At 43.8% G+C, this 27,788-nt stretch overlaps 6 protein-coding genes across 6 annotated transcripts; 3 read left to right on the forward strand and 3 right to left on the reverse strand.

The window, feature by feature from the left end:
- Positions 1 to 16: 16 nt before the first annotated feature.
- Positions 17 to 4,206, reverse strand: LOC135637112 (uncharacterized). The gene is made up of 3 exons (XM_065149532.1): positions 3,509 to 4,206; positions 1,102 to 2,938; positions 17 to 385 (listed from the first exon to the last, which is right to left on the reverse strand). The coding sequence occupies exons 2-3, from the start codon at positions 2,875 to 2,877 to the stop codon at positions 230 to 232; spliced, it is 1,932 nt and encodes a 643-aa protein (XP_065005604.1). The 5' UTR covers positions 2,878 to 2,938; positions 3,509 to 4,206; the 3' UTR covers positions 17 to 229.
- A 2,019-nt stretch (positions 4,207 to 6,225) lies between these two features.
- LOC103983404 (uncharacterized) lies at positions 6,226 to 8,115 on the reverse strand. Its single transcript, XM_018825018.2, has 3 exons — positions 6,970 to 8,115; positions 6,773 to 6,898; positions 6,226 to 6,566 (listed from the first exon to the last, which is right to left on the reverse strand). Exons 1-3 carry the CDS (start codon positions 7,981 to 7,983, stop codon positions 6,462 to 6,464), a joined length of 1,245 nt encoding a protein of 414 aa, XP_018680563.2. The 5' UTR covers positions 7,984 to 8,115; the 3' UTR covers positions 6,226 to 6,461.
- A 5,823-nt stretch (positions 8,116 to 13,938) lies between these two features.
- LOC103982646 (large ribosomal subunit protein eL37x) lies at positions 13,939 to 18,058 on the forward strand. Its single transcript, XM_009399630.3, has 4 exons — positions 13,939 to 14,094; positions 14,188 to 14,323; positions 17,137 to 17,238; positions 17,813 to 18,058. Exons 1-4 carry the CDS (start codon positions 14,092 to 14,094, stop codon positions 17,857 to 17,859), a joined length of 288 nt encoding a protein of 95 aa, XP_009397905.1. The 5' UTR covers positions 13,939 to 14,091; the 3' UTR covers positions 17,860 to 18,058.
- An 883-nt stretch (positions 18,059 to 18,941) lies between these two features.
- Positions 18,942 to 20,775, forward strand: LOC135636663 (noroxomaritidine synthase-like). Its single transcript, XM_065148544.1, has one exon. The coding sequence runs from the start codon at positions 19,055 to 19,057 to the stop codon at positions 20,654 to 20,656; it is 1,602 nt and encodes a 533-aa protein (XP_065004616.1). The 5' UTR covers positions 18,942 to 19,054; the 3' UTR covers positions 20,657 to 20,775.
- A 643-nt stretch (positions 20,776 to 21,418) lies between these two features.
- On the forward strand, positions 21,419 to 23,629 carry LOC135580952 (large ribosomal subunit protein eL21z/eL21y-like). Its single transcript, XM_065146149.1, has 2 exons — positions 21,419 to 22,230; positions 23,171 to 23,629. The coding sequence occupies exons 1-2, from the start codon at positions 21,994 to 21,996 to the stop codon at positions 23,426 to 23,428; spliced, it is 495 nt and encodes a 164-aa protein (XP_065002221.1). The 5' UTR covers positions 21,419 to 21,993; the 3' UTR covers positions 23,429 to 23,629.
- Positions 23,630 to 24,218: 589 nt separating this feature from the next.
- On the reverse strand, positions 24,219 to 27,425 carry LOC135635012 (hypothetical protein At1g04090-like). Its single transcript, XM_065145803.1, has 2 exons — positions 27,062 to 27,425; positions 24,219 to 26,133 (listed from the first exon to the last, which is right to left on the reverse strand). Exons 1-2 carry the CDS (start codon positions 27,168 to 27,170, stop codon positions 24,548 to 24,550), a joined length of 1,695 nt encoding a protein of 564 aa, XP_065001875.1. The 5' UTR covers positions 27,171 to 27,425; the 3' UTR covers positions 24,219 to 24,547.
- Positions 27,426 to 27,788: the final 363 nt, after the last annotated feature.

Below are 27,788 nucleotides of genomic sequence, written 5' to 3' on the forward strand. Positions count from 1 at the left end.
GTGAAAGGATGCCAAGTTAGAATCAAGTGATCTGATGGTCATAAGTGCATCAACAATTTGCTTCAGCAATACAAAATCCATTTCCACATAAATTTAGACTGCAGGGAGTTCAAAAGATACAAAAGGGCATAAAGAATACTGTACATTTCATCACCATCTATCTGGGCACTAAGATTTGGAACATGATGGAAGAGAAAAAAGATGGTAGCAGTTATATAAAACATGTAGGTTACAGATTTGGATATAGATCTGGTGTCTGTGAATGGATCGTCGCAACTGCTATGGCGAAAGACTGCAGAGCTGATAGAGTTGATCCAGATTTAACGGCATACATGTCTTTGCTCACATTCAACACTATGAGAGTGGGTTCACTGTGCTTTACATCCTGAGAATTACAAGAAAATTTAGCCATGTCAATACTTTCTCGTCTATTAGGCTTCAGACGAGCAGGCTATGAGAAACATGCAAAACTGCGTATTAGCTCAATCTCATGCATTAACAATGATTAAATTGGAAAGAGAAATATTGACTAGTTATTGACTAAATAATGGCAAAATCGAGAACAAATATGTTCTTCAGAAAACAAAAAAGAAAAAGACTGTAATATGGTCTTCTTCATAGTTTGGTCCAATCTCCAAAGAAACTAGAAAGAATGGAAATGAAAGAAAAATAAGTCCGGAAAACTCTTTTGATAACCGAAAAATTGATTCAAGCCTGGTATGATGACAAACACAACCATGTTCTTTTGAAAGTAAATTGAAGACAAAGTCACACCTGTTTAAGTTGCCTGTGCCAAACAAATACATGGATGGATGGATCTACAAACTTCACCTAAAAGAGGATTCATCAAGAAATCAAGTGATAAAAGAAGTCGAAAAAAAAATTCATAATCGGAGGAAGGACTGATCTTGATATCATCGTAATCTAGAATGCCCCCAAAATATCCAAGGCACTCTTCATGAGCACCAGGAAATTGTGAAAATCTTCAACATTAGTTCTCCATACATGCATATATCTTGTAGCTAATAATTAAAAAACTGTAAACAAGATACAGAGCCCAAAGAAACTAAATGGTTTGATGAATAGAATTGTATACTGCACCTCTGTAAACAATTCAAATGACTTGCAATCCCCTTCCACCTTAGCCTTGGGCAAAACAAGTGAACAGATAGAGTTATTGTTCAATACTTTTATAGGACATCCAATATCCCACCCACCACAGTCACACTGTCCACCTGACTTCCATCTGTCAGTGAGACTAGAAGGGCCACCAGCTCTGGTAAATGACCCACCATGAAATCCAGCTGGGACTAGAACAGTTACATTCCTAGCAATCGTCTCTCTGTCACATATAAATCTTTCTTTACAACTTTCAGAAGAAGATGAGGGTGGCTCTCGAGAAGAATCAACATCGTCAAGTTCAACTTTCTCAAGGAACTTGAGTCCCCAACCGCCAAAAGCAACTCCTTTTGAGACATTGCATCCATAATCTCTGACTACTATTGCAGCCAACTCACGATTGGGTAGGAAATCATTTAAAAGGTGTTCTGAACAATCTGGTTCATCGATAATTTGCTGCTCGCCAGAAAAGAATTGACAGAGATCACCAAATCCAGAACCTGTTATACCAACCTTGATTTTAGGACTGTGCTTTGACGAATGGCTTGGTCTAAATATCACAGCCATCTTTCTAAAATGCATATTTTTTTTCTTGGGATTAGATGATGACTTATTTTCTGCAGAATGTTTTTCATTAGCACCAAACAAGACAAACTCAGTCTCTATGAATTTTGATCTGTTCGAGTTAACGATTACAGAGCTTGATACCTTCATCTTTCCAACAACAGGTGAAGCACTGATAACATTTTTCTTTGACTCATTTCCGATAGCTTTCCACGAATGGAACAGATAAATGTAATCCAGAGACTTGTCAACAGAGGGTTTGATCTTCAGAGGACTGGCCGCATATACTTTACCTCCATCATCAGCATCCATGGTGAATAAGAAATAACGAATGTCACTCTCCCAGACACAGTGAAGAAGTGCTGAGCTGACACAGCCATGTGCAGGTGAAGTAGACTGGTAGGATGAAGTCGATTCCGGACTCGAGCAAGAAAACATCAACTCCTGAGAGAATTTTGCATCAGATGATTGTTTCCATGGAGGTTCTGCGAGTGGTTTTGCATTTTCTAACAATGGGCTACAAATCCTAGGAAAGCTTGATGAATCTGAGAATTTCATTTCCATGTTACCGGCCAATCTTGATATAATTTGTTTCATGTGAACGTCTTGCTTAACTGGATCAAAAGACAATGAGCTTTTTATCGGCCCACTTCCCTTCACATTTCCTTGTGTAAAATCATGAACCCATCTAGCTGAAGGACTCATGACTATGTTTCCTGACTGAACAAAAGGTGAACATTCAGGAAAGAATTTGCTTAAATTGTTTATGTTTCGAGTTATATCCATCAACTTTGAGGTCTTCAAGATGTAACCGGAGGCTGTCATGCTAGCAGGGATGTTTAACAATGATTTGTTTCCGTAAAGAATAACATGAGATTCACAACTAATTTCTTCAAGATCAGCAAAAAATGATGGTGCAAGATTTTTGTTGGTACCAGTAAGATGATTCTGAGAGTTGCTGCATGGAAGTGATCTTTGGATTTGCCTGCATCTTCTGTGAAGTTTTGGTTGTTTGATTTCCAAATACAAAGGTATTTTTCTCATAATCTTCTCAAACTCCAATTTAGCATCGAAAACACTAAAATCTGAGTGATCATCTTCCGTAAATTCTGCACTATTATCCAAACTAGGAGATGCAGCATGTTCATTCCTTGCTTGTTCTTGCCCTTCCAAATCTGCACTTTCCATTGTCATGTTCAAAGAGAATATATCCTGACACTAGCCATCATAAGAATACCCTCGGTTCAACTTCGTGCTGCATTGACATAAAGAAAATGCATGTTCATCACTGAATAATGGTATGGCAGCTACTACAGGGACTAAACCTAATAAGCTGTTCTTCACTAATTATATAAGCATGAGACAACAGTGGATTGGTGCTCTATATATGAAATTATATTGTTGGGATAACTACTGCTACCTTGAAGATGATTATTTGGTTTCAAAGATAATATACTTCATTTTCAAATCTGAAAATAGGCTTCAATGACAAATAATACTCCATGTCTAAGGCTTGAAGATTAGCAACTCATAAGCTATCCAAGTGACTGAAGCCAAGGAAGGAAGGATGATTGAAGATATATCCGAACCATATCTCCCAATTACCAGTATGTTTCTGCAAAATCTAGCAACAGTTGGAATCTCTATCTTCTTTTATTCCCACAAATTCTTTGATCACAATTTTCACTTTTATTCTTCCACCCAAAGTTTTGGTGAAGTCCCTTCTTGTCTTGATTAGATGCGCAGCAGCATCCAAACCCGTCATAAAACCTTAGGCGACAAAAAGAGGATATAGACCTAAAGAGCGGGGTAACAAATTCCTCACCTTGATACTGCGTTCCAGTTCGCTGCTCCTCTATGTAGATTTTGGCCGACTTGTACCGGAGCTCGTTCTAAAAAGGAACCATCTTCTCTTTCAGCAAGACAAGATCTCGCCAAGGCTAGGAACAGAGACAGGAAGGATCAACAAGAAGAGGGAGGCATGAAGAAGAAAGGACATGTCGGATGAATAGTAACGGATTTCCAGCTGATGTGAACAGTCGAGAGAGAAAATGAAGATGGAGAATGGAAGGAAAGAGACAATAAGGTTATCACAAGAAAGGTGACTTTTCGAGGATGCGGACGACGAGAAGGGAAGGGAAGAGATGGGAAGGAGATAAGAGAAACCGACGGCTGACGATGAAGGAGATAGGAAATGTCGGGGAAGGTAAGGTGACCAGAAGAGATAAAAAGGCAGTTCCTTTCCCAAATCCGCGTGAACTTCTCTCTCCCTTTTCCGGTTCAAGCATTCATCACCAGCGGCTCCCTCACAAACAACCAAACACGACCATCGAATCACCAGTTACAACTGTGACCCTCCGCTCCGCCGTTGCCAACAGTAGCAGCCAGTGAGAAAGAACAACGAAGCAACCAAAAAGTAAGACAAATCTTTCTTAGCAAAGGGAGATACCACCTGCTCCCAAAGTTGGGCTTTTACTGCAATGGTGATAGCGAAACTGGAATTTTCTCCTCTCTAATCGATAGAAACAGAGATTGCTATTACCCATCTCCGCTTTCAGTGTCCCGCTTTTGTTCGTTCGCTTATGCTTCCCTGCGTCGCCTTCTCTCTTCGGTCAAAGGTCAAACGGGAGAGACGGTGGCTGCAGAGTGGACCCCGCAGCGGGCACCGTCTCCTCGTCCTTCCCTAACGCGAGCAAGAATGAGCAAAGACAATTAAGATGGGAGAGAGAGTGTGTACTTCGAAACCATCCGAACATTAATGTTCGTGGCTTCGAAACCATCGCGCCCAACATTAATACTCATTCCGAGCGTTCGACTCTTGCGGGATGTCGGAGAACTCAAACACCGCGTCCATGATGACCCATCTCTTCTTCGGGTGGTGGGCGATGAGAACTCCAACGTTCCTTTCTTTTAAGGGTGATTTCTCGTCATTTTCGTTTTTCAAGATAGTGCCTCAATTTCTTCATCCATTCACCATCGCCTTCTCGCTATGCCGATCATCGTGCCCCTCTTCTGATTCTGAATCATGTATAGCTTAATTATCTCCTCTTACTCATAAGAATAGATGGTGCGATCAACATTGTTGATGAGGATAATAATAACGACAAGACTCGGGCTGACGTCAGCTGCCCCAGATGACGCCTCACGTCTTGATCGACCTGACAGCATCTTGATCAAACGGATCAGAACGTCGATCGAGACGCATTAACGTCCTGCTCATGCTCAATCCTTCACGTCATGCCAACACCGCTGTCAAACGTGGTCGGAAGTATGATCCTGCTCCCTGCAAAACAGGCATAACAGACACAGCAAGTCACCCTATAAAAACCCCGCTCCCGAGAGGAGCAAGGGATGGGGGAGGAAACACACACAAAAAAGACCTCTTCACTTCATCTGACTTGATCGTCGGAGGGGTCGGGCTGAGCTTCGACCCGACCTGTATGCAGGTACGAAGACGGAGCTACTTCCCCACCAACGCCGAGGAGAGGGACCCTTCCATACGAGACGTCCCGACGAGCCTCGACGTGATCCGATCCGCACGGCAGCCCACATCAACAATCTCGAGAGACCTTGAGCAAGATCCCCGTCATTCGGACCCGAAACAAGCCGTGTCAGCCCCGAGGCCACGACATAAAGTTATTGACACCAACAATTATCTTTAATTGTAACTTTGTTGATGGTATAGCTAACTTTATTCATACTGAAATCTTGACTTTAGTCGAGATATATATTCAAATATTTACATGATTATAATAAATATGGGATACTACATGAGAAAAACGAAAACAAGAAGCTTCTTACGAGGAAAAAAAACCAAAAAGGAGATTTTTTTTTGGTGAAATCGTCCGTTCTTTCAACGAGTGGATTTTATGATTTTGTTTTCTCTGCGAGAAAATTAAAGCGGTGGCCACGACGCTGATCACTATGATCCATTTGGGATCGAGAGAGATCATGAACCACCGCTGTCGGTGCTATCTGTTCTACCATTGCAGTTTGCACGGTGCCAAGGCGACGGTTGGAGGACATTTTGCGATCGGAAACACACCAGTAATGCGATGGTGGCGTCGACTGTGCGCTTGACCATCGAGCTTGTGCAGCAAGCTCTTCTATCTTCTCGATGCGGCTCACTAAATGGCAGACACCCTCCTTGGAAAGATCATCATAGTGGTACACGCTTTAACAATGTATCATGGCCTTTTCAGGAGTGATGATTGCTTGTGATTGAAGCAAAGTTGAGTTGTTCCATTTGACTTTACCACTCACATTGTAGTAATCATCGCTGTGTGTTCATGCTTTATTCATTAATGGCCGAACAAAAAGTTGAGATTGACGTAAAAGAGACTCAAATTTCGAGAAAGAATCCTTATCGTGAATGAAGAATTTGCATGTTAGCCGATCTCGATTTTAGGGTGTACACTTTGGTTTCTGATTGGTCAACTGCAGATGTGTCTGACTAGTTTGTAGTACTGATGGCATATAAAAATTTTATCTGCTTCAAAAGTGCTATATATATTCAGCTTATAAATCTGAAATGACGGATTAAACATTCGTGAAGTAATTAGACAAAATTGGATTCCGTGTCATCCGAAACTTTCGGAAGTATACAGAGTTCACTGATTTCTTGATCTACGGGTAACTCCACAACTGCATTTGGATGCAGGGATACCTTCTTCAGGTCTCCACATATTGAGTTTACTGAACTGAGAATGATTAGATTTGCTGCCGAGGATGGCCCCAACAAGTCTACAATCAACACTATCTTTGTGTAGCCACACGAGTCATATCCAGGATTCAAGGGTGTAGTTGCACTTCAATGAGTTCACCCCACTGAGATGTGCAAGGATGTCAGAGGTGTTGAGGATGTCTTCTTCCTTGATGGCCACCTACAAGTAGAAAGCAGCAGCAGATGAGAATTGGGGTCAGAGATGAGCACCACCAAACATGTAATAACGTAAGATGAAAGCCATGATATGTCTCTGAAATAATCTTCAGAGACGTAAATAGTTGCAGCAGTTTGCGGGGAAGAGAATTCTTCTGCTGAAGCTTTGTGTTTGGAAGGTTCACAGTATAAGATAAACGTAGAGCTTACTTCTTCCTCGTCCTCGAATTCATGGTTGCTGGATCTCAGTCTTGCCAGATCTCCAAGTTCATCATTCTTGGCAAATCTTCCCCGGACTCGAGGTCGGCTGTCGGCTAAGGTTTTTCTACAAGCATACTGCAGAGGTGACATGGCTTCTGCGTGAGATGAGATCACGTTCGTTGCATGGAACAGATGATACTACGTACCTTGATCTTCTTGCTGAAGTTTCGCTCGTTCCGCTTCTTCATGTACCTGTGGATCTTCTCCTTCCTCTCCTCCACGGATAAGCGGCCAACCTTGTAGGAGGAGTCTTCCAACGGTGAGACGTCGGTGGCCGGCAGCGGCGGCCGGGAGTTGCCGCTGCATCCGACCATCAGATGCTGGCCTCCTCCGTTAATTACCTGCAAGTCGCCGGGGCTGTACGCTCGAGCGATCGTCTCCTGCCCGAACGTGCCCAGGTCGCTGCCCTCTGCCGCGTCGCCCAACCCCACCAGTGCTGCGTCCGGTCCCGCCGCCGCCATCCCGAAGAACCCCTGCGGCTCACCTCCGCCGCCGCTGCCGTACAGCGCGGCACCCATGCCAAGAGTACCTTCGAGAAACCCGCACGGTGGCGCATCCAGCCCCACCAACTCCTGCGGTTGCTGCATCGCCGCCGTGTAGTGCTGCTCCCCGTACGCCGCCTGCGGGTTCTGCTGCTGGCATGGTGGGCCCCCCGTCGCTGGCATGGGGACTACCATGGCGGGGTCGAGAGAGAACCCACTGGGTATGGTCTCCGTCAGTAAGATATGGTCGAACGGGTCCCCGACGTACGTCGGCGTCGGCGCGAGCGGGAACATCGGCGGAGGAAGAGTATGAGGAGGTGGATTTTGGGACGACGATGACGAGGAAGGGTACCGGGCGAGGCCGGGTTCGGGGTCGAGCGACACCGAAGGGGCATCCAGAAGGGCGTAGAGGGAGGAAAAGGGTGAGAATGGCCCCGCGTCACCGGCATAGCCGTAGAGGGGGGTGTTTGTGGCAATGGCCGTTGTGGCTGCAGAGGAGGTGGAGATGGAGGAGGAAGTAGAAGAAGAGGAAGAGGAGGAGCCGTCCTCGCGGTGAGGGAGACAGGGTTGGCTCGGGTGGTGGTCGGTGAGGGTGAAGATGTCGCTTGCGGCACTGCCGTCGTCGTCGCAGAAGTCGAGCAGCTGCACGGCGATGGGACTCGAGATACCCTCCTGCATTCAAATAGCGCACTACTTGTAACCAATCATAGCACACAAAACTTCTTCTTCCTCCTATTCCCAGATATGAAATAAAGACCCAAACAAGTTGATGACTTGCTTCATCCATGGCCATGGCCACTTCAGAAAGGAAGAGAAGACAGAGGCATGCAGTTTGCCACCAAGATAGTGCTGTCACGTGGTCAATTGTGAGCAGATATATTCGGAAGCGAGGCACGCGCGATATTACGTGGTCGACCGTGAGGATGCACCTATATGAGTGCGTGTGTGTATATATATATATATATATATATATATATATATATACATGGATGCATGTGTATGTGTATGTGTATTGAATTTAATGATGTGAGATCACCTCGCGGAGAAGATTAGTAATGAGAACAGCATTACATCTTAACAGCCGCCATATACCTCGGAAGCTTACAAGAGAAGAATGCCATGCATGCTGTAGATAAAACGTAAGGGCATCGCAATGGCTGGTTCAGAAAAATGATTGAGTTCTAGGGATGCAAGAGATCTAAGTTATCTGAAGCTCCATAAATTGAAGGAATTATGATAGCTTCGTTGCGGAATACATGAAACTCCAGATCAAACCAACAAGCAGGAATGAGAAAGAACAATGAAAATGGAAGGGATGAAAGCTTACAATTAACAGCTCCTCCGACGTCGGTTCGATCACGTCCTGCAACATGTCTCCTCCACGAACTCAGAGTCTCCAGGAAAAGAGAAATGAGAAGAAGAAGAAGAAAATCTAATCGCTGCAGAAATGTTTTCCTTGTCCTCTTAGCTTGAGTAATCTCTTATGCGTCATCAAAGATCATCTCGTTATTGGTGGCAAGGAGATTTAGACCTCCGACAGCCCATACGATTCCATCAGGTATATATAGCGGGGAGAAATTGTAGGAAGGTTGTGGCTTATAATAATGACAGGTTAAAAATGGGATGAGGAGAAGAGATCAAAGGATAAATAGTGGGCAGAGAGGGAATGTCCCGTTTCCTGTACGGGGTCACGGCGTCGAAGGTTAGGCTCCGAAGTTAACGAAGGACCGCGAGAAGCACACACTCCGTTTATTTCTTAAACGATGAAAACATTTTGCACGCGCACAAATTCAAAACGAATCATTCTTTCCTTGTCTTGGACATTTGTTTAATCACTTTTAGACAACATTTATTTTCTCTCTTTTTTTTTTCTTAACAAATTTCTTATATGCCATCATGTTCTAACTATGGATGTCTATTATTAAACCTAACATGTAATCTAATTCAATCAATACCATTCGTTATCTTATCGATCAAAGGTTAATAATTTTGATTGTTATGACATTATCTTTGAAATGCCACATTTCAGCACCATCCAAGTGATAACAGCACCAACAAAAGATCTCTAGTTTAACACGACGTAACACCTCGAACCCAAACACGACAACCATATGCTCTCGCACTATTCGACGTTGAACACCGCGGAGTCATTCCAAAAAGCTCATGGTGGTGCCGCACGATTGTTCCAGAAAAGCTCGGAACGACGACGCATGGTGAGGGTCCACACAAGTCGATCGACACTCGGTATAAATCCTTCCGAAGAGTTAACAGTCATTAAATGATCATGTACGATCGATCCTCCTTTGCGGGTATAAAAGCTAACTCTCTAACCAACGCTAAGGAGATATTGGACTTACTCTTATTCTACTTAACTCTAACTTAAGATTCGGATGGGTCGAGTTAGGAAATCATTCTCTCGACCTCGACCTTAGTATAGGAACTATCGACGATGAAGCATGTGACGAGGTTCATAACTCAATCTGACCCAACACATGCTCGATTCTTCCACTTAGATGTTTTAAATTGTTATCCACATTCTTGTTGAAATGGTGCAGGAGCATTCTAAATTGTATTTAGATGTTTTAAATTGTTATTTCATGAAACATGCTCGATTCTTCCGCTTGCAACACGTTTCACTAGCATAGTTGGTCACTCGATGTGATGCAAATTGGATAGGACCACTGGATATAAATGACGCAGGGCAAGACACCGGCTCTCGTAGATGAGGCCTATGAATGACAGGCGAGGCGACGTGTGGAGTAGACAAAAGTTCATTTCCTTTTCCGTCTTCATCTCCCTCCCTCCATCTGTGGAGTGCGGACGAAGACTAGGAGACGATGACGTTGGAATCTCAAGTTCTTGATATCTCCCTTTCGTTTAATCTTACGGATGTTTCTTTCCATAGATTATTAGTTTCACAGGTAAATGGTTCTCGTCTTGGTGATCTAATGATCACGTCTTATCATAAACGAATCATACATTTCCAAGATTTCATTTCAAAGTATAGACAAAGAGAAGGTTTCTCTGAGATCTCAGTGTACTTGATCTGTCCCTCACCTTTAGGTCTACGATTTGGGATTCTTTCTTTTTGGATGGATCGTTAGATCCTTAGATACATAGTTCAGAGTTTGACGATCTTTAATGGTGAATAATTTTTTTAGTCACTTTCTACTGGAACCTTTTTCCAAAGGCGATGGTGAGATTTCAAGTTCTTTGATCTCTTTCATTTAAGTCTATGAGTTATTCCTTTTCTTTTCGAGGGATCATTTAATATGTAGATTTGTGGCGGTTCTTTCAGATCTTTGATGGCAAAGTGAGTAATCTAATTGTCATCAATGAAACCCTGCATCTACAAGATGTCAATAATCCTATGCTTGGTAATCCAATTGTCGTTGAGAAACACTAACAATGTGAGAGTTTTGATAAGTAATTGAGAGGATTGTTTTCACCTTGATCGTCCTTCTCGAGGGTTGATGATGATCGCGTGAGGAAAAAATTGAGCGAGAGCAAATAGATCCCTAGAACACCAAATCAGTCTCCCAATTGAGCGAGGGCAATACAAAGCTTTAATAGGATGGATAGGATCTAGACCACAAATAGATCGTAATTGTTGAATCTCAGGAAAAACTTTTTTAGCAAAACTTTAAGGAAAATAATTACATGGATTATTCATATTATGTTTGATTTCATTAAAATGATCAATTAATATTGTTTACGTATTTATGAGTACTAAGTGGTCTCATTAACCAAGATTGAAGTTTCGCTTGAGAATTTTTTGGAAAAGAAAAGGCTTGAGAATTATTAATTTAATACTTGGCTTATATTTGATGGTGTTCAGGGCTTTGTTCGAGATGGAGCGAAAAATACGCGCACCACAGCCTTATAAGAAATACCTAAAATATAATTAGGCTGACTTGACCCGACCTAACTCGTCGATCAGGTTGTTTACTCGGGCAGGATGGGTAATGCACGTGACACAAATTGCACTTCGACCCATCTCGGTTGGGTCGGTTTGCAGCTCAAGCAGGCAGGTAGGGCGATGGGAGAGGAGGGGTATGCAGGAAACGTGTAATACATTGATAAATAGGATATCTTCTCGGAAAGGAATCTAGAAGGTTCTACTACAATTCATAATCAATTCCTCTCGAGTCAGTTTGGAGCTTGTGACCCATCTTCATAAACCATGGAGTCGCGGGCCATCCTCACTCGATCGAGGACGGCTTCGCCGAGAGCGGCTTCCCCCTCCGCAACGTCACCTCCCGGATTCTTGCCAAGGTCATTAATTACCGCAACTAGCACGTCACCGCCACCTCCGCCGAGACCGACTCCAGCGAGGATGGAGCCGTCGCAGACCTAGCGATGGCGCGTTCGTCGAGGTCGATAGGGCCATCCTCTACGGTACTATTCTTGGCTCGACTCTCTCCCTTTTCACTTCCCTTTTGAGCTTGGTCTGTAGTTGTTCTCCTGCGTTAATCTTTCGTAGTTTGATCGGAAGTGGTTCTTGAGATGCTAGTTCTCTTTCTTCATACATAGACTTTTGCGATGAGTTTTGATTCCTCTTCGTATGCTTTTTGATCGTGTGATAGTTCTTGTTTCTTTCTTCTTTATGGTTCTTGATTTTGCATTCGACGGTTCGATCCAAGTTGTTTTTGTCGGTTCTTTCTCTCGATGCTTCTTGATTCTGCAATATGTTGTTTTCCTTTGTATCTTGGTTCTTCTTCATCATGATTCTTGATATTGTCCTAAATGTTGGTTAGTTTCTTTACGTTCTTTAGTTCATATTATACGAACGAGTTCTTTAATTTGTGTTCTGGTTTATTCTATTTTGGGCCCGCTTACATCGATGTTGATTGATTAGCTGCTAGTGTAATAATCCATGATGTAGCTTAATCGGTTCATGATTGAGTTAGTGTGGCTTCGGATAAGGAACTTGGAACTTAGTGTCGTTTTTCCTATTTTCCCCTTCTGAGCTTCCAACAGAATACCATGCATCAAGACTTTGGGCAGTGGATCACATACATTGGACAACCAACCCAGTTTGTCAGACTCACGGTTCATTTTGAGGCGTAGCAGTTAATCTCCAATTAGTCTCGAGTAGATTACTGCATTTTGTGGCACAACGGTTAATCTGTAATTAGTCTCATTGTGGAGTAACATATATGTATCTCATACCATAAGTCATAGAATAGGTTTCATATAAATTACAAGTCATTATGATTAAGGGCTAGAAAAATCGTATATATAAATGACTGTAGAGATACAATATATGGAGGTGACAATGCGGAGGGGGCAGCCGCTCTCGGCGAAGCCGTCCACGATCAAGTGAGGATGACCCGCGACTCCATGGTTCTTATCGCCCCACCCTCGAACTCCTTATCGCCCCCGCTCTTCAGCGTCATCTCCGCCTCACCCCCTTCACCGCGCCGCCAATCGGTTTGATCGCCGTGGATATCTCTCTGTCTCTGTCTCTCTACAGCAACTACTATAAAGATGGGTCACAAGCACCAAACCGACTTGGGAGAAATCGATTAGGAATTTGAGATTACTTTCCAAGAAGATATCCTATTTATCAATGTATTAGTACATGTTTCTTGCGTACCATTTGATAGTGGTAATTGATAGTAGTAATAATGATGGGACGTGCGTTAACATCAGCTCCTCTAAGATAATGATTCATGCCTCGATTTAACTTAGACGCGTATGATCGAGGCAGACCATGACGACAACTAGGGCACGCCACGTCCTGCGTAAGCTCGATCCTTCACACCACGCCAACATCGGACATTGCTAGGAGTACGATCATGCTCCCTATAAGCGGACACATCAGGCAACGATAACCCCCTATAAAAACTCTCGCCCTCAGAAAGAAAAAGGAGGAGAAAAAGGTAAGAAAACCCCCCTAAGACTATCCACTGATTTAATCGTCGGAGGGGTCGGGTCGGGAGGATCGTCGGAGGGGTCGGGTCGAACCTCCCGACCAGACCTGTGTGCAGGTGCGAAGACGAAGCGCCTCCCACCGTGCGTCCAGGTGAGGAGTCCCACCCTGGTGAAAACAATGACTGTCCCATCACGATCGAACTACCGCAGTCGACCACCTTAGCAGTCTTAAGGGTCGTCCCAGGAAGATCCTTAATTATTCGGACTCGAATTCAATCGTATCGGCCCCGAGACCACGACTTAAAGTTATTGACACTAACACATTGTTCCCATCCCAAGACCTGCCTGCCCAAAGCGACCCCACCAAGATGGGTCGAGTACAACGTGGGTCACGTACATTACCCATCTCGCCCGAGTAAACCACCTGAACGACGAGCCAGGTTAGGTCGAATTAGCTTAAATATATTTTACGTATTTCTAAGGCTTCTGTGCATGTATTTTTCGGTCTACGTTAGCGTGCTATTTTGCGCACAAAGTTACAAACAAAGCTCGAACACCATTAAGTATAATAATTCTCCAACTAAACTTTAATTTCATAAATATGTAAAATAAATAAATTGATCATTTTTTTAATGCAATCAAACACAATAGGAATAATTCATGTAATTTTTTTTCATTTTCTTTTAGATTTTTGCTAAAAAGTTCTTCGTTAGATTCAACGGTTGCGATCTGGGATTCCGTTTGTGTTTTCAATCCCATCCGTTCGATTGAAGCTTCGTATTGCTCTTGGGACTATAAAATGGAAGGCCTAATCGACAATTTAGGGTTTCCATTTGCGCTCGCTCGTATTTTTCCGCTCGGAGCTCGCCGACCCTCGGAAGGGGCGACCGAAGAGAACACAGCCGCACAATGGTGAGGACTCCTCTGGGTTACCTGTAGAAGGCCTATCTTGGATCCATTCCGTCGCCTTTAACTCTCTCTGTCTGTGGCTTCTGTTTGCTCCAGGGGAAGGGTACAGGAAGCTTCGGTAAGCGGAGGAACAAGACCCACACCCTGTGCGTTAGGTGCGGGCGGAGGAGCTTTCATCTCCAGAAGAGCCGCTGCGGCTCCTGTGGCTACCCTGCTGCTCGGATCCGCAAGTGTAAGAAGTGACCTTGTGATCCTTTTATTGTTTTCATTAAGCTCTTTTCTGGTTACATCTAGAAATGAATATGTAATGACCCGTAGAACACGAAGGGTTTGATAGTAAACTACCGTTTGAAAAGTGCGCATGTACTAACTGCTGCTACTCGTGTTGTATTCCAAGCTGAAATTTCACTGTTGGAAGTGCTTTTAGGGGTTGGTACATTTGTTGCTCGTCAGGTTTCTTTTCAATCTAACGAATTGTTGCTTTCTAATATTATTGTGGAAACTTCTAGTAGGTAGATATCAAATTGTTGTCTCGGAATTGTTCTTTTCTCGAAACGTGAGCTAATTTTGAGATTTTTCTTGTTTTGTTCGATTAGTTTTGAGAATGTATTAGGAATAGTTTCCTCCAAGTGCTAAAAGAACCAGTTTTTTGTGATGATGGAAAGTTGACTATTGAATAGTTTCATCTATCTTCACTTTCATGACATGGAGGAACTAGCGATTTATGTTTAGAATGGGGTTTGTTACTGATGGTTTCTAACGTGTTCTTGGATATAATGTGACATCCCCTGTTTAATCTTACATCGGATATGGCTGCAAAGTTTAATTGAACTACCATATGAGGTTAGATGTGTTCCCTTTCACTAATTTGGGCTTAACTATTTTGAACCACATGGCCCTAGGTCTATAAAGTTACGGACTAGTTATCGTATTGAGTTGAGTCATTACAAATGTTACCAAAGTCTACTAGTATTGAACATGATAAAGACCTAACTAAGTGAAAAGGGACTACCCATTCACGGAGCTAGAGGCAGCACACTGTGTTAGTGTTTGATTCAAGGCTAACTGGTGATTTAAAAAGGCGCTCACCTAGGTGCTCAGACGCTTGCCTAGGCGATCGGGCGAGACGAGGCGAGGCCTGAGTGCCTCGTTTAAGGGCTAGGCGGTGCGCTTCAAAGAGGTGTCGCTTGGGCGCTCGCATGAGACCAGGCGTTGAGCGCTTCGTGCGAGCGTCCGGTTCAACTAAGCAAATCGAACTAGACTTTTAAGTCTGGTTTGGTTAAATAACGTAGTTTCTTACCTCAAAAGCCACCCTTCATGCTCGTGCGACCCCAAGGTACCCTAGCATTGCTTCTGCCTCTGTCGTCGACGTTTATTGCCGTTGCCTTCGTCGCAGACGCAGCGGACCGAGCTTTCCTTTATTGTCGATGGATGAGTCCAACAGCCCGGTAGCTTCCTTTCACTGTCGTTCCATGTGCAGTTCCTTCCACTGTCAAGGGAGTGGACTGTAGGTTTTTTCGCCATCGACGGACGTCCTATGGAGCTTCCATCGCTACCGCTGTTTCTGTCCGCAGCTTTCTCTGCTGTCGCTGCTGCTGTCCAGAGCTTTCGTCACTATCGCTGTTGCTGTCTGGAGCTTTTGTCACTGTTGTTGTTCGTAGTTTCTATCACTGTCGCTGCTGTGGTTCATAGTGCTATTGCAACAATCTTAAACTAATCCTCTGTTACTGTTGATATTTTTTCTCCCCTCTAACTACTGTTAACAGTAAGCAATGTACTATTAACTTTATATTTTTAATTTAATATTATTTTTTTTATTTAAATAATTATTTTTTATTATATTATATATTTTTATATTTGAATATTTCATAGTACCTCGCTTCGCTCGAGCGAGCCCTTGGGCGTTTTGAGACCTTGGCGCCAAAAGGCACCTAGCACTTTTTAAAGCACTAGGGCTAAGTTAGGCCTTGACATGAATATCAAGCCTTAAATGGGGAAGATTGTAACATCTCAGTTTAGTCCCAAATTTGATTTGGGAAGTTAATTGAGTTGGTATACAGGGATAGATGGATATACTGTCATAACTTAGGGTTAATTATTTTAAGCCACTTGATTTTAGTTCAATTTGGATATGACAATTACCCCATTGAGCTAGGACGTGACATACTCTCTTGGTTTAGTTGAATAAGTATGTATAAGTTTAGTGCTATTGATTGATGACCCAAGGGAAGATGTAATTTGCTCTATTTTCTGGCTTGGTATCCTGGTTACATGCCTTGCTCTAATATTTTGTGTATTACTTTCAGATGATGGATTTCACATATAAGTTTAGTGCTATTGATTGATGACCCAAGGGAAGATGTAATTTGCTATATTTTTTGGCTTGGTATCCTGGTTATATGCCTTACTCTAATATTGTGTATTACTTTCAGTTGATGGATTTCATATATAAGTTTAGTGCTATTGATTGATGACCCAAGGGAAGATGTAATTTGCTATATTTTTTGGCTTGGTATCCTGGTTACATGCCTTACCCTAATATTTTGTGTATTACTTTCAATTGATGGATTCCATATATAAGTTTACTGCTATTGATTGATGACCCAAGGGAAGATGCAATTTGCTATATTTTTTGGCTTGGTATCCTGGTTACATGCCTAACTTTAATATTTTGTTGAAGTTCTCGAGTATTACTTTCAATTGATGGATTCCATATATAAGTTTGCTGCTATTGATTAATGGCCCAAGGGAAGATGTACTTTGCTATATTTTTTTGGCTCGGTATCCTGGTTACATGCCTAATTCTAATATTTTGTTGAAGTTTTTAAGGATTACTTTCAGTTGGATTCCATGTACATTGGTACCACATCTGTTTCAACAGTTTTCTTGTGGACTTCCCTTGCCAATTGCATGAGCTTGTGGTCTTCATATCAGATTATAATTGCCTTGCTATGTTCGATCACAACTTGGCATTGCTTTTCGCTGTGATTTTTGTGGTGTTTAATTGTACAACTTTGTTATGCTGATGAAATCTTCTTGCATCAGACAACTGGAGTGTGAAGGCAATAAGGAGAAAGACAACGGGTACAGGAAGGATGAGATATCTTCGACATGTGCCTCGAAGGTTCAGGAGTAATTTTAGAGAAGGTATTTTTTGCATGTTTTATTAAATGACATACTAAACACTGATGGAGTGGTAGTTTAGAAGCAACCCAGGCTTTAAGCTTTGGCCTAATTCCCATGCTGGCTGTGCCGGAAATTGTGGGTGCAAAGTTTTCCATTGTGTGCTGCAGTAGTTGGTGTGCCACTAGAACTAAAAAGCAAAAAAAGTATGAAAAGAATGAAAGGAACTTGAGAATTATAGTTGATTGTTTTCTGGTGTAATGCTTGTTCTTTGCGCTTCCTTTTGGGTTGGCTTTTTCTTGCTATATGAAATTTACTGTAGTAGGGACTCATCATGTGGTAGCCAGCCCAAACTGTTGTTTAATTATGACTGCAATAATTGCAAGTGAAAAAACAAAATACTGGCAGATATTACAAAGTATAGCAACATGTGTATGATAATTTAGATGGACAAAATAATTGTAGCATGTGCCTTCAATCTTCCAATTTGTACAAAATGTTACTCCGAGTCATCTACTTGACCATACACATTGTAACATGTTCTGGTAGAACAGTAGCGTCTTGGCATGTTCTTACCACTGTTTCTTGTTCTTTCCAGGGACTGAAGCAACTCCAAGGAAGAAGTCTGCATCCGCTGCAGTTTGAAGGGCAGAGTGCTGTCTTTTCAGTTGGCATCATTGAAACGTGTTTTTGACCGGTTATATTGTTTCTCGCATATCTGAATTCGTGTCAGAAATCTACTGTTGAAGTGAAAGATTCTGTCCTTTCGAAAACATGCTTTGATTGGAAAACGCTGTTGTGCGAATCCACTGCAATAAGCTTCAATAACATTATTGTTCTGATACTGTACTCCTTCCCGTTGCTAGAGAGAGGGGCTACAGTCGTACCTGATATTTATTAGTATGTGAGATCATGCTGAGCTCAGCTGACTCCGATTGGTGACGTTCTGAGGTTGCGGTGTATTCCTATTGATAGGTGAGATCATGCTGAGCTCAGCTGAATCCGATTGGTGACGTTGTTCTGAGGTTGCGGTGTATTCCAATTGATATGTGAGATCATGCTGAGCTCAGCTGAATCCGATTGGTGACGTTGTTCTGAGGTTGCAGTATATTCCTATTGATAGCAACCGATACCCATTGTTGCAAATGCTCTGCATACAACGCCACTCATGATAAGTGCAATGCAACTGTCAATGTTGACACATTCGTCGATTCCGTTGAAGAAAGAATAAGGATCGTATGTCAATGGTATCACTGTCGGCACTGAAAAGAAAACATTGCTAGGATATGGAGCTTGCTTGTTGTTGGAGAAGTTTATATTTCATTATGCCTTTTAACTTGAATCGGTATTTAGATGAACTACTCGACAATTAGTTGGATGCAAGTGAATACCTACGCAGAGACTTACCGGTGAGACGTTTAGCCGAGTTTGATAGAAAAGGATTCGAGTTAAAATATCGAGGGTGATGTTTTAGATATACGTTATCAAAAATGAGTGGAATCGGAGGAAGCTCGTCTCTGTCGGTCCGTCGTTTACCATTTAGGCCGATGGCTTGTAATCTTGTGACCAATCATTCTGTGGCAGCTAATTTTTGCAACAAAATTATATGTCACGCAATCGTACTAATTGGAAACAAGATCGATGTGGAAGCACGTAAACCAATCCACCACGTAACCCAATCAAGGTATGGTGTATCCTCTACCCGGATATATATGAAGCAAGAGTGGCAGGAGTATCGTTCAAGCTTCGCTCCCTGCGGTCATTCCGCCGTTGCCATACATAAGCAGGGGCACAGCTGCCGCTGCCTTCCATCAACCTCCAGTGGGCTTTCTCCGCAGTCATGGGCGGCAGCTTGGTCATGGCCGCCGAGGCCGTTTTGCTATCTCGCTCTGACTTCCTCTTCGCCTTCGTCTGCTTCGTCTTCTGCTACTACTTCTGCCAGATATTCCGGCGGTCGAACGTCCCGGTGAATTGGCCCGTAGCAGGAATGTTGCCGGGGCTTCTGCTCCGCTGTCGCCGCATCTACGACTGGGGCACCTGCTTGGTTCGGGAGGTCGGGTGCACCTTCGTCTTCCGCGGCCCGTGGTTGTTGGGCATGAACTATGTGTTGACGTGCGACCCCGCCAACCTGCAGCATATCTTCAGCGCCGGCTTCTCGAATTACCCCAAGGGCGAGGAGTTCTCGGAGATCTTCGACGTCCTAGGTGATGGCATCTTCAACTCCGACGGCGAGTTGTGGAAGAAGCAGAGGACGAGGGCCCATGGCCTCATCAGCAGCCGGAGCTTCCGGTCCTTCGTCGCCGGCTCCAGTCGACGCAAGGTGGAGCAGGGGTTGATTCCGCTGCTCGACGGAATCGCGCGGCAAGGGACGGTGGTCGACTTGCAGGATGTGTTCCTGAGGCTGACCTTCGACAACACTTGCCACCTGGTGTTTGGCGTCGATCCGTGTTGCCTCTCGATCGAGTTCCCGACCATCCCGTTTGCGAGGGCGTTGGACGATGCGATGGGGGCTCTGTTTCTCCGGCACATCGTGCCGCCAGCCTGGTGGAAGCTGATGAGATGGCTGGGAATCGGGGAGGAGAAGAAACTGGCAATGGCATGGAAAGAAATGGACCGTTTCATAGCGGAAAGAACAGCAGAGAAGAAGAAACAGAGAAGCCTCGACAAGAATCACATACACGAAGGCGAAGAAAAGGTCGATCTGCTGTCGTCTTACATCGATGAACACGACGACGAAGAACAACACATGAGTCAACAAGAATCGAGTAAGTTCGACAAGTTCCTGAGGGACACAACCATGAACTTCATGCTTGCCGGAAGGGACACGACTGGTGCAGGGCTCACATGGTTCTTTTGGCTGCTCTGCAACAACCCCATGGTGGAGTTCAAGATCCTCGAGGAGTTGAAGAAGGCAGCATCTCTACGAAACGAGAGATCGAGCTCGGATGATCTGGTGGTATTTGACGCAGAGGAGCTGAGCAAGTTAGTGTACTTGCATGCAGCCTTGTGCGAGTCGCTGAGGCTATTTCCTCCGGTTCCCTTCGAGCACAAAACAGCTCTGCGACATGAAGTCCTCCCAAGCGGCCACGGAGTTGGACCAGGCACAAAGATCTTGGTTCCACTCCACGCCATGGCGAGGTTGGAAGGGATATGGGGCGAAGACTGCTTGGAGTTCAAGCCGGAGAGGTGGATCTCTGAGAAGGGGAGGGTGAGGCATGAGCCATCTTACAAGTTCCTGTCGTTCAATTCAGGCCCCAGGACCTGCCTGGGGAAGGAAGTGGCCTTCACCCAGATGAAGGCAGTGGTGGCCGCCATGGTCTACAACTTCCACGTTGAGGTGCTCCAAGGTCATGTGGTCGAGCCAAAGCTTTCCATCATCCTCCACATGAAGAATGGCCTGAGAGTTAGGATCAAGAGAAGATCACATGAAGGTGTGGTGTGACAGCAAGTGCTTGTCTCTTCGATTTGAATAAATATTATGTGTGTATTCGACTTCAACTGTGTGTTCATGCAATGTTATCTCGATAGATCAAGCTAAATAAGATGCAACTTGTTCTACTACATTTTCGATATCATCTCAGTGCATGGTTTTCTAAACATGTGGGATATGCTTTCAAATCGGTATGATGCAGCAACATGTAGGTTGGCTGAGAACATCAGTCGACAATTTGATGCACACATAGCTACAAGTTTCCGAGAGAAATAATTGCATGAATCCATGTAGCTTTACATCCCCAAACAGACAGATGCATGTTGATGAAATGATGGAGCCTTATCACCGGCAGTGAGATAAGGTTCATTCCGGTCCATTGTTCCCTTCGATTCTCCCAACTCCGCTCGTTGAATGACAACCACATACATGCATGCAGCAAGCAGCCAAATCTCCCTCTGAAACTACTCGATCAAACACCGCTCGATGGAAGACGGCCATCCGTTTCCGCCTCACCTTCACAGTGGATGAGGTGACGCAGGGTCCAAGCGAGTGTAACAAAGTAGATCTGCATTAGATCTTCTTCCAAGTGTAAAGAAAGTCATATCCATTGCGTTATAGTCATTGCTGTCATCATCGCGGTACAGTCACTGCAGAAAGGTCAACAAAATTCGATCGAACATGATTGCAATCGGTACTATAATCAGACAGACTAAGCAAGAGCCATCATCTCTGTCTTTCCACCCTTCTCTCTCCCTCTGTGCAAGTGCAGGAAGAATCGTCTCCATCCATCCCTGTACAAGCTGCTACCTTTTTAGTCCGACCACCGCCTGTCTCTTCTTCGTAAGGTTTGGAAGAAGAAAGTGAAGTCATTTGGAAGGGTGTTACCGTATGATAACGCTGAGGAGCTCGACCACACCGATTCTTGGCTCACCTCACTCCTCCTCTTCCTCCTCCCTCCACTTGGTCCTGCCCCTGACTCCGACAGTCCACCACACTGGGCAGCTCAAAGGCCTACATACTCTTGATCAAATCAAAATCAAGATCAACAACGTGAGATCTCGAATAGTACCCCTGGTTCAGCATCCGAGCATAGCCATGGCAGCCGCTTTCTTGCGGGAAACAGAGGAGGAGGACCACGATGAAGAAAGAAGGTGGTCAGTGACGAACACCTAACAGCATCAGGTTGGCTCCTGCGACCGACTCGTCCCTTATCGAGCTCGGCCCACTCAGCCCATATTGAGAAAATGGCCCGTTCACGACGCCGAAATGGCCCATTTAGATAGCTATATATACACTCCCCCCCTAAGAAACCCTAGCGGAGAAAGAGCGGAGACGCGGGAAGTAAGATGCCGGCGGGACACGGGCTGAGGTCGAGGACGAGGGATCTCTTCTCCCGGCCCTTCCGGAAGAAGGGCTACATCCCCTTGACGACCTACCTGCGCACCTACAAGATCGGCGACTACGTCGATGTCAAGGTGAACGGCGCCGTCCACAAGGGCATGCCCCACAAGTTCTACCATGGCCGCACCGGCAAGGTCTGGAACGTCACCAAGCGCGCCATCGGCGTCGAGATCAACAAGCAGGTCCGACTTCCATAGTCTCATTTTGACTCTGTTTCTGAGTTTTTTATAGCAGACTGGTATTGTTTGGAAAGAGAAGATCGTTTTTACAATATAGGAGGTTGCATGTACTTTGTGCATATTATGAATACTGATCACAGGGATTCTATCTGTGTTGATGCTATGCTGATACGTGTGACCAGTTGGTAAGGGCCATTTAAGGATTGGTCTTGGTATTGATTTCGATGAATTGCTTTGTTGGTTATGTCTGATTTAGACAAACATCTCATTATGGTTTCATTGGTAAAACATTTTTCTGATCGAATAAAAATGTAACTTTCTGCTGTTGCAGGTTGATTTGTTTGTGCAACCCTACTACTGTGGTTAACATCTGCATTATTTTGTTGCTTTATCTTAAGAATGCATTTGTATATTAGTAATCCGTTCACAAGGACAAGGATATTGTGTTTTATACGACCGGTCTCTAGCTATATGCTGGATGGTGATGATCCACATTACTGAGCTAACTTTGCTGCATAAAGAATGGTTAAATTAGCATTTTCTGAGTCAAATGTCAGAAAAAATAAGTGAAACAAGCTTTCTTCTTTGCTACTTGAGTTTGATGAAATCGATTCATCGAGTTGTGTCAAACATATTCTGAGAAGTCCGTTATTGATATGTTTAACGGATCTCAGTGCGATGAAGCCTTAAGTTGAATGAAACTATTATAATTTGGAGAGTCATATATGTTGCAACTCTCGCAATTAAAATTGGACTGCGGTGTTGTATGATTAGAGTGGTTGGTCAACATTCGAATCATGAAAGAAAGAAAAAGAAATTTCATCATGTGTTGTTGTTGTACTTTTGATCCATTTCAAGCCACACTGTGCCTGCATTGGGTTGCCTACTGTTAATTCTTTCCAATTCATGCTGACTGATGGTGAAGTGACTCCCTGTTCTTTAGGTTGGCAACCGTATCATCAAGAAAAGGATCCATGTCCGTGTGGAGCATGTGCAACCTTCCAGGTGCCAGGAAGATTTTCGTATGAGGGTGAAAAAGAACGACCAATTGAAGGCTGAGGCGAAGGCACGTGGTGAGGTAATCAGCACTAAACGGCGACCAGAGGGCCCTAAGCCTGGTTTTATGGTGGAAGGTGCTACACTTGAGACCGTCACTCCTATTCCTTATGATGTGGTCAATGATCTCAAGGGCGGCTACTAGCTTCTTTGGTTAGTTGTTCTTCGGCATATTTTGTCAAGACACGGCCCGTGGTTGCTAGTTCCGACATTTTGCAGTTGAATTCATGATTTAGTGTGTTCTGTTTCGTTCTCTCTACACCTTGTATCATTCATGTGTCTTCGTAACAAGATGATGACAGCAACCTCTTCTATATATATCACACTGATGATGGTAATGCTCTCATTCTAAAGAATGAAGAAACTGAAACCACCTTAGCATTGCATCACCATTCTCCGAGGAGTCGATGTTATTGACAGCTATTATACAAAGTCAGCACTGTATCTTAGGTATTGATCATTCATGTGCATGGACCTGAACATTGACACTGCATTGTCCTGTTACAACTTTCTTTCCAAGGTCTTGTTTATACCTTGGAAATGTTTTTTATGTTTATGTTTCATAAGAGGCTAGAATTTGCTGCAGGAATTAGCAGGCCTGTTCCTATGATCAATACAGGAATTGACAGATAGGTTGATAGCAATTTGCCACTAGTTTCTTTTCACCCAGATTTCTGAGAGATGCAATCCTTTCCTCCTGTTCTTCAAAAATATCCAATATGCATGTCAACCTCTTCATTTTCGCTCAACTAACAAAAGTGTTTTATAAATTGTTCTAGCATTTTCGAAAAACATATAAATGACAAATAAAAAGATGAAACACTGTACGACTTCTTTGACAGAAGATTCAGCTATTATCTATCCAAAATTCTCTTTCGTTGTTTTCTTTGGTTGTCGAAAGAGCAACTCATCATGACAACAACATAGACACAGAATGAGAAAACAAGAATAGCTTCACTTCCACATAAATATGTTACAGTGAATATATTACAATGTGGTCGCAAATCAGCTTACCATTCCGCCTGTCGTGACATACAATTTACAGATATAACTTTGAAATCATACTAATTTCCACACATTATTTATAAACAATGGTTGCATCACTCTCATTAGGGGCCACCCTAAGATGGCATTTGTACCTAATTTCTCATTCGGAAATGGACAGACCAATGAAGATGTGGTGAACCAAATTCTCGATATCCTTTTGTGCTGCGAAAAATATCTCGGGACAGAGAGCAGAAACACCACTCCGGACCAAAGGAGTCTACCATCTTTCATCACCTACCCAGTTATTCTTTTCCTTGGGGCCGGTCGGTCCTTCCTCTTTGTATAACTCCATCGGAAGACTATTGAAAATATTCTCCACCGTGTAACGGAGATTGAATGGTAAAAGGTTGAGGATCTTGTTCAACTCAGACCTCGAATTATATGTTACGGTCGGACCCCATTCGCGCATGTACTGCAACCAAAATGGTTCTTTCACAGCATCTCCTAGATACTCTGCTGCTACGATCTGATAGTTGGTGCTAGAATCAACAAGTAGCATGCTCGGTGCAGTATCATTCCTCACACCGATTCCCAGCTTCTCGGACCCCTGTAGGTAGTTTCCGGGATGAGGGAAGCTTGCATGCCCACTCTTCGAGGAATAAACAGCTGCCCTGTTACCTTCGTAGAACTCCAAGCCAGGCACGTCGATCCACTTCCCTCCGCTGTGCTGAGAGAAATATATACTCCAAAGCTCACCAGTGAAGTTGCTTATCCGTAATGTGTAATGCTCCCAATCGCAGACGTGCTGCCCGATTTTGCTAAGTGGGAAGTTCGCCATTCCGACCTTGATTGTAGCAGGGCCATTGAAGGGGCAGAATATCCACATAACGATATCGGCGAATAAGCCTCCTAGAGCTGGTTTGACATGCACATAAAGCTCAGCACTTTCTATGTTCCCTTTCTTGACGAAATTATTCCTGTCATCATCAGGAAGATCTATCCAGTATGCTCCGTCATTTTTGCCACCAGATGGAAGGTTTGAACCGTCAACATGTATATGCTCTCCCACCTTGACATCTTTCTTATACAAAGTAGCACCATTCTCAAAGAACCATGAAACTGATGAAGGCAAATAGACTTCTTTCGGGTGGAACACAAGGGTAGGGCCGTAATGCTCGATGAGGGCATGAATCTGCTCTAGATTTGGCATTGCATTCAGAGAAGAATCCAAGTTCTTTAAACAGTAAATGTTCGACATGCCGGCGCAGCTCGAGTCGGTATTGCAACAGAATGTCCCTACAGAAATTCCTGTTCCCAACATTCCCCGAGAAAAAGGTCTCATCTTCCAAACTTGGCAGGGGAGATACGGAAATATTGTTTCCATATCGATCATCAACTCATGAGCCTCACTTGCGTCTGTAAGATCACATCGAACACATCGAACTTCTTCGAGGGACGGCTTGTTGGGTCCGCTGGTGACCAAGTAGCCCATCGCTCGATAACCCTCGGGTGGTAATGGAAGCCAGAAGTAACCACAACTGCCGTGAGACTCCTCTACCGAGCCATTTGAACTCCAAACAAGTTTATAATCCAGTGGCTCCCGAAGAGCTGGTAGACTCGACCCCGGTTGGAAATCGGCATTCTCTCTCACCACAAGAACAAAACCATGTAGAGGTTGGTTGCACGGCTGGGCATAATGACCAAGGCTGAAATAGCCATTTGGTATTGCAGAAGGTTTGTAGAAAAGAGCTCCTTTGCCCTCTTCCAAGGAAGAAAGACGACAACTCCAAATGCGTTCGAACTTGGTAATTTTTAGAACCTCCAATTCTCCAGTGCATATACTTCCTTTAGCAAATCCTCCACCTGGAAAACCAAGTATCAGTATACAATACAAACAATTTGCTAACAGATACAAATAAATCCAAATCACAACCTATTGGCATAGAACCATTCATTGTACAAAATAATTTCCGTAACCACAGTAAAAACACTGCAGGAAAATGATACGCACCTTAAAAAGAGTGTCAAGATGTATTGCTCGAGAATAAAAAAGAAAACAAGAGATCAAGATAAGATGATAGGTGACAATGAAACCAAAGCATCTGATGACAAGGAACAGTATGTTGTTTCTATGCAGATCGCTTCCCATCTTTTCTTAGCTAACACAAGTGAATCAAAGTATTATTAATATATGGATCCCATAGTTAGAAACAATGTTAGAGTACCAGTGCTACAGACAAAGAGAAAAATAGGAAAATGAGAAGACAAGAATCAAGCATCCAAGAAAGGAGAGAAATTTGTAGACGATGATGAAAACCCATTCCTGCATGATCATAAACGAAAGAAAAACAGAATGATGAAAAGATCAAACAACATATTATAAATCAAACTTCAAAGAGACTAAATTCTCCATAACATAAAATGAAAGGTATTGTAACCACGCAGGAAATGCCAAATGGTCGAAAAGGCGTGCAAAGACGAGCATCCTTGGCCTAATTGAGGGAACACCTCGGTTAGAATCGGAGCTCATTATCGAGAAAACCTAAAAATGCATGGATTATTAGAGAAGATCAAGAGGCATTATCTGACACAGAATTCAGAAAGCACCAAAATTGAGATTGTGCCAATAAAGACAGATCATTTATTTGGAATTTATTGAGAGCACTAAAAGACCAAAAAGGAATGGCATCCGGAAAGCCAAAGTATGAGCAATAAGATCTCGATTTCATGACGTCAAACAGCCGACCCTTTCTCAATTTCTTTCCTGATATAGTACCCATAAAAGTCTCACCTTGGGGCCATTTGGGGATCGGGAAGGGGAGGGAGAAGGGCTCCGGGTCGCGGAGGACAGCGTCGGAGGCGCCCTCTCGGCTCCAACAAAACCACTTCCACTGCAACATCTGGCCCCTGTCGGTCTCCCAAATCCCCAAGACCCAGTCCGCCCCCTCTGCGACCAAAATGAATCAATATTTCCCACAGTTCAGCACCAGCAACCCAATCCGGGCTACGCCTCTTGTGACCGAGACGTCAAAGACGAACCATTCCTCAGTGATCGGATTCGGCGACAGAGTTAGGGTTCCGGCACGATGGGGTACCAGAGAATTCCTCGCTTTTCCCTTTGCGTAGGCGCGAGGGAAACTTAGTTTTTGCTGGCGGATTATTTTATGTAAACGCGTTTCCGAGCCTCGACGATATGTGAGCCGTAAGATCAGAATATGGGTGCCTGATAAGACGGGACAAGAGAGAGGAAGATAACAGATTACCCGACGATATGGTACTCCGCGGAGAATTTATGGTCGACGGAAGTCGCTTTTATTTAAAGCGTGAGGGGACGTTAGTGGTGGGGTTGGGGTCTCAGCAGGGTGCACGTGGGGGGGTCCCAAAGGAGATCAGTGGTCGACGCGGGGCCCACGTGAGACTGGGACCTCTCTCCTTTGGTGGAATACCACACGTGAAAATGACAAACTGTTAAAACAGTAGAAAAAAGAAAAAAAAAATCTGATTTGGATTAAACTGAT

Source organism: Musa acuminata, chromosome BXJ3-4 (genome assembly GCF_036884655.1).
Source record: "Musa acuminata AAA Group cultivar baxijiao chromosome BXJ3-4, Cavendish_Baxijiao_AAA, whole genome shotgun sequence".
In the NCBI taxonomy this organism is placed as follows: Eukaryota; Viridiplantae; Streptophyta; class Magnoliopsida; order Zingiberales; family Musaceae; genus Musa; species Musa acuminata.

Bases quoted from the DNA above. Each gene is read 5' to 3' on its own strand.
- LOC135637112 (XM_065149532.1), bottom strand. From the start codon at position 2,877: ATGACAATGGAAAGTGCAGATTTGGAAGGGCAAGAACAAGCAAGGAAT. The intron at 386-1,101 runs GTGCAGTATACA...TGTAATTCTCAG, and splicing joins CATTTGAATTGTTTACAGAG to GATGTAAAGCACAGTGAACC.
- LOC103983404 (XM_018825018.2), bottom strand. From the start codon at position 7,983: ATGCAGGAGGGTATCTCGAGTCCCATCGCCGTGCAGCTGCTCGACTTC. The intron at 6,899-6,969 runs GTACGTAGTATC...TCACCTCTGCAG, and splicing joins ACTTCAGCAAGAAGATCAAG to TATGCTTGTAGAAAAACCTT. The intron at 6,567-6,772 runs GTAAGCTCTACG...TTCTACTTGTAG, and splicing joins AATTCGAGGACGAGGAAGAA to GTGGCCATCAAGGAAGAAGA.
- LOC103982646 (XM_009399630.3), top strand. The intron at 14,324-17,136 runs GTAAGAAGTGAC...TTCTTGCATCAG, and splicing joins TGCTGCTCGGATCCGCAAGT to ACAACTGGAGTGTGAAGGCA. The intron at 17,239-17,812 runs GTATTTTTTGCA...TGTTCTTTCCAG, and splicing joins CAGGAGTAATTTTAGAGAAG to GGACTGAAGCAACTCCAAGG.
- LOC135636663 (XM_065148544.1), top strand. From the start codon at position 19,055: ATGGGCGGCAGCTTGGTCATGGCCGCCGAGGCCGTTTTGCTATCTCGC.
- LOC135580952 (XM_065146149.1), top strand. From the start codon at position 21,994: ATGCCGGCGGGACACGGGCTGAGGTCGAGGACGAGGGATCTCTTCTCC. The intron at 22,231-23,170 runs GTCCGACTTCCA...CCTGTTCTTTAG, and splicing joins GCGTCGAGATCAACAAGCAG to GTTGGCAACCGTATCATCAA.
- LOC135635012 (XM_065145803.1), bottom strand. From the start codon at position 27,170: ATGTTGCAGTGGAAGTGGTTTTGTTGGAGCCGAGAGGGCGCCTCCGAC. The intron at 26,134-27,061 runs GTGAGACTTTTA...TTGGTTTTCCAG, and splicing joins GATCCCCAAATGGCCCCAAG to GTGGAGGATTTGCTAAAGGA.